Source organism: Chanos chanos, chromosome 5 (assembly GCF_902362185.1).
Source record: "Chanos chanos chromosome 5, fChaCha1.1, whole genome shotgun sequence".
Classification (NCBI taxonomy): Eukaryota; Metazoa; Chordata; class Actinopteri; order Gonorynchiformes; family Chanidae; genus Chanos; species Chanos chanos.
Window position 1 is genome coordinate 52,275,423 of NC_044499.1, and position 5,000 is coordinate 52,280,422.

General features: G+C 47.0%; 1 protein-coding gene across 2 annotated transcripts in view; it reads right to left on the bottom strand.

Annotated features, from left to right (window-relative positions):
- The window catches only part of myo1d (myosin 1D), an 83,969-nt gene that overhangs the window by 15,669 nt on the left and 63,300 nt on the right, over window positions 1–5,000 (bottom strand). For both annotated transcript variants that reach the window (XM_030773908.1, XM_030773909.1), the window contains exon 21: window positions 3,847–4,001. In XM_030773908.1, the coding sequence (XP_030629768.1) occupies window positions 3,847–4,001 (155 nt within the window). The remainder of the gene's footprint in view (window positions 1–3,846; window positions 4,002–5,000) is intronic.

A 5,000-nucleotide genomic window follows, 5' to 3' on the forward strand; every position in this document is an offset into this window, starting at 1 on the left:
GACTGGGAGGCAGTCCTGTCTCTGTGCTGGGAGGCAGTCCTGTCTCTCTCTGTGCTGGGAGGCAGTCCTGTCTCTCTCTGTGCTGGGAGGCAGTCCTGTCTCTCTCTGTGCTGGGAGGCGGTCGTGTCTCTCTCTGCTCTGTGGGGAGTTACTGCGTTGGTATTCTCTGGCTGAAGTCCGTTATTGATTACAGAGGGATGACTTTGGCAGAAACTGTGACATCACTCTGGACAGATGACCATGTGAGACCGTTTCTCAGTGATGGGCCCAGTAAATTACCAAGAGTGTGTCTTTGGGGCTTTATAACTCTTTGACTTTTAGGTCATAATGTGTTATTAACACTTATGTCTTATGCACATGTCTGTGTGACAGTTGGTCTGGCTTTGCATGCAGTGACCTTATGTAAAGTATGTTTCATATAACTGCAGAGATGTAGTTCTCATCGGTTAGAATTTTCTTATGGTTGATTCAAATAGGACACGGTGCAGTTTGGTCATAAATTCAGCTATAGTCATAGTGTCTTGTTACATGGAGTGTACTTACACCCAGAGAGCTGCCCTGCACTTTACAGCTGAGTGTGTATGGTATATGTGTGTGTGTGTGTGTGAGAGAGACAGAGAGAGTTTGACACTGTGAATGTGGAGCAAACAAGCAGCCAAAGACCAGCTATAGTGTCTCTCTGACAACAGAGAGAGAGAGAGAGAGAGGGAGAGAGAAGGAGAGAGAGAGAGAGAGAGAGAGGGAGAGAGAGGGAGAGAGAGAGAGAGAGAGAGAGAGAGAGAGGGAGAGAGAGAGAGAGAGAGAAGGAGAGAGAGGGAGAGAGAGAGAGAGAGACGCATTGCGCTTAATGTGCTGAGCATGTCAATGCAGAAACTTAAAATGCTAAATTTAGAGCAGCTTTCTAAGGCACAGAGGCCTTTACTATTTCAGAGAGAGAGAGAGAAGGCAGAGAGAGAGAGTGAGAGAGAGAGAGAGAGAGAGGGAGAGAAAGAGAGAGAGAGAGAGAGAGAGAGAGAAGGCAGGGAGAGAGAGAGAAAGAGAGAGAAAAGGCAGGGAGAGAGAGAGAGAGAGAGAGAGAAGGCAGAGAGAGAGAGAGAGAGAGAAAAGGCAGGGAGAGAGAGAGAAAGAGAGAGAGAAAAGGCAGGGAGAGAGAGAGAGAGAGAGAGAGAGAGAAGGCAGAGAATGATGAGGATAAACACAGAGAGTAGAGTGAAGACAGGAGAGCTGAGAGGATGAGAGAGTGAGAGAAATAACAGAAGAGGGCACAGATAAAAAGTCCTGTTTTTTTCTTTTTCTGCTGCGAATACAGGTTTTTAATCATCATGAGAGGGTTAAGTCTCTACCCACATGAGACACTTACTCATTTCAGAAAGCAACGCTCAGATTCTTTGCTGCTCTATTCACAGTGAATATAAAAAGACTTGGCCTGCCCCTCTGAAGTCCACACATTCTGACAGATACAGAAATCGAGCTGGTTTAGAATTTATACTCAGGCAAGAACTGTTGCCTGACTCCATGAGAGAGAAAATGAGCATTGAGATAAAGCGTGTTGTGGAGGGGAGAAGGAGCAGAGGTTTTGCAGTGTTAATGAGGCAAACAGGGGGGTTCTGTCTGTCCGTGCATGGGGTAGGTTTTATTTAACGGGATGTGTCCACTGCTAATGGAAAGGTTAAACCCAAACCTAGACAGCACCATCCCGATGTGCCTCTGCTCTACAGAGAAAGTTCTGGATCACCACAGCATGTGTTTCTGTGTGTGTGTGTGTGTGTGTGTGTGTGTGTGTGTGTGTGTGTGTGCATGTGTGTGTGTGTGTGTGTGTGCGCGTGTGCATTTGTGGGTGTGTATGTACATGCGCGTGTATTTTGTGTGAGTGTGTGTGTGTGTGTGTGTGGATGTGTGTGTGCGTGCGTGTTTGTGTGTGTGTGTGTGTGTGTGCGCGTGTGCATTTGTGGGTGTGTATGTACATGCGCGTGTATTTTGTGTGAGTGTGTGTGTGTGTGTGTGTGGATGTGTGTGTGCGTGCGTGTTTGTGTGTGTGTGTGTGTGTGTGTGTGAGTGTGTGTTTGTGTATGTGTAGATGTGTGAGTGCGTGTGTGTGTGCGTGCATGCGTGTGTGTGTGCGTGCGTGCATTTGTGTGTGTGCGTGTGTCCGTGTGTGTGTGTGTGTGCATGTGCGTCCGTGTGTGTGCGTGTGTGTGTGTTGTCAGCGGCCTGTCTGTCTCTTTGACAGATGGTCCAGAGAATGTGTCCTGTGGCTTAGCCAGGCTCAGGTCACCGAGAGGACTGACTGACAGGAAAAAGAAAAATATATTTGCTGAATGTTATCATCTGAATACTCCAGATTGACTTCACCTGAACTTTTAAATATTAGAGTGTGGATTTTAAATGAGACTAAATTCCAGGAGCAGGTAAAAACATACAAATATGAGGTAACGACTGAAATCTGTCTGAGAGTATTCTTGGGAAGGTCAGAGTCAGAGTGAGAGACCAAGTGAGAGTCAGAGTGAGAGTGAGAGTGAGAGTGAGAGTCAGAGTGAGAGTGAGAGTCAGAGTGAGAGACAGAGTGAGAGTGAGAGTGAGAGTGAGAGTAAGAGACAGAGTGAGAGTGAGAGTGAGAGTAAGAGTGAGAGTGAGAGACACAGTGCTGCCTAAAGTGTTGATGGATTATTTTTATTTTTAGACAATTTAGCCTGTGTTTCATTCTGTATGTCTCTGCTCACATACAACCTGATCATTGTGGGTAAATGACATGTAACACACACACATGTACACACACACACACACTCACACACATTCTCCAGGGACCACATGTCATAGATTTCTCTCTCTCTCTCTCTCTCTCTCTCTCTCTCACTCTTTTGTCACATTGCGCATTGTCACACACACACTCTGCATCTCCATCACGCCGGTCACATAGTAAATGCCTCACTAACGTGTGAGGCTGCAGGCCGGACTGTGAAGGTCTGAATAATAACAGACCACATAACAAATGAGTTCAACATGTGTGTATGTATGTGTGTGTGTGTGTGTGTATACATGTGTGTGTGTGTGTGTGTGTATACGTGTGTGTGTGTGTGTGTGTGTGTGTGTGTGTGTGTGTGTGTGTGTGTGTATACGTGTGTGTGTGTGCGTGGATGTGTGTGTGCGCATATGTGTGTGTGCGCATATGTGTGTGTGTGTGCATTAAACCCCAGCATGCCCTCTGTAGTGCAGTGTCCCAAAGAATCCAGAGTCAGTCCTCATTTTCCCTTCAACTAAACACACTGACAGCCTGACTCAATCTCACTGCACTCTACTCACCAATACACATACACACACACACACACACAAAGCCTTAAACAACCTTTATATTAATCCCTCATCCCCAGCTGTTCCAGACACTTTAGTTCCTTTCTATTAACCAGAGAGAGAGAGACACAGAGAGAGAGAGAGAGAGAGAGAGAGAGAGAGAGAGAGAGAGAGAGAGAGAGAGAGAGAGAGATTCACAAAGCCTAACGCTGAGAATATCCCTGAAACATTCAATTGCAGATTAACTCACACACACAGCTAATACTACCAATGCAGCCAAGCAAGAGCAACTTTACGCACATACAACACACAACTGACAGTCTAAAGAACCGTGTGTGTGTGTGTGTGTGTGTGTATGTGCGCATGTGTGTGTGTGTGTATATGTGCACATGTGGATGTCTGTATGTGTCAGTGTGCGTGTATGTGCGTACGTGTGAGTGTGTGTATGAGTGTGTGTCTGTGTGTATACACCCTCCCTCCCTCACTACCGTTCCCACCCTCTCTGTGTCCCTCTGGGCTCTGGGCCCTGTCCCCATGGGCTCTCCCTGCAGGCGTCACCTTTTGAAGTGGCTGAGTAGGGTGCCAACCAGTTCCCCGATCCGACTCTCCGCAGCGGGCACCATCCCCTGTAGGCACACGATCAGGTCCCGGCTGTCCTTGGTGTGGAAGACAACCAGCTGGTCCTTCCCAGGAGACACACTCACTCCTGTCACCTGAGAAGAGAAGAGAAGAGAAGAGAAGAGAAGAGAAGAGAAGAGAAGAGAAGAGAAGAGAAGAGAAGAGAAGAGAAGAGAAGAGAATTTCTGTGAATGAACACTTGAGTTCTACAACCTCCTGTCTTGTTGACACATCTGTTAAAGGAAACAGACAGAGAGAAGAGAGAAGACTGGCATTTGCGTAGGTGTTGTCACAGCATGGAGCTGTGATTTCACGTGTTCTGAGTGAATACAGGCAGAAGCATATGACACAGAGAAGGTGAGAGAGAGTGTTCTTTATAACAAACACAGGGACAGTGAAGAGACAATCAGACAAATATCACAGGAAGTGATGTATAGAAGGCAAAGCAAACACACACACTCTCTCCCTCTGTTTCTCTCTGTGTCTGTCTCTGTCTGTGTGTGTGTGTCTGTCTGTCTGTCTCTGTCTGTGTGTGTCTGTCTGTCTGTCTCTGTCTGTGTGTGTGTGTCTGTCTGTCTGTCTCTGTCTGTGTGTGTCTGTCTGTCTGTCTCTGTCTGTGCGTCTGTCTGTGTGTCTGTCTCTGTCTGTGTGTGTCTGTCTGTGTGTGTGTCTGTCTGTGTCTGTCCGTGTGTCTGTCTGTGTGTCTGTCTGTGTGTGTGTGTCTGTCTCTGTCTGTGTCTGTCTGTCTGTGTGTGTCTGTCTGTGTGTGTGTCTGTCTGTGTGTCTGTCTGTGTGTGTGTGTCTGTCTGTGTGTGTCTGTGTGCGGTCAGGGCTCACTGTGCTCAGCTCTGATTGCTGTGGAAATGAAGCAGGAGAAGAGGAAAAGCCCTGTGATGTCTGTCTGTGTGTGTCTGTCTGTGTGTGTCTGTCTGTGTGTATGTGTGTGTGTGTATCTGTGTGTGTGTGTCTGAGTGCGGTCAGGAGAAGAGGAAAAGCCCTGTGATGTCTGTCGGATATCTCTGATATCTCTCTGATTAGTTCCAATAGATCATTAAATCTGGTATTTCGCTGATTAGATCAAACAGATCATTAAA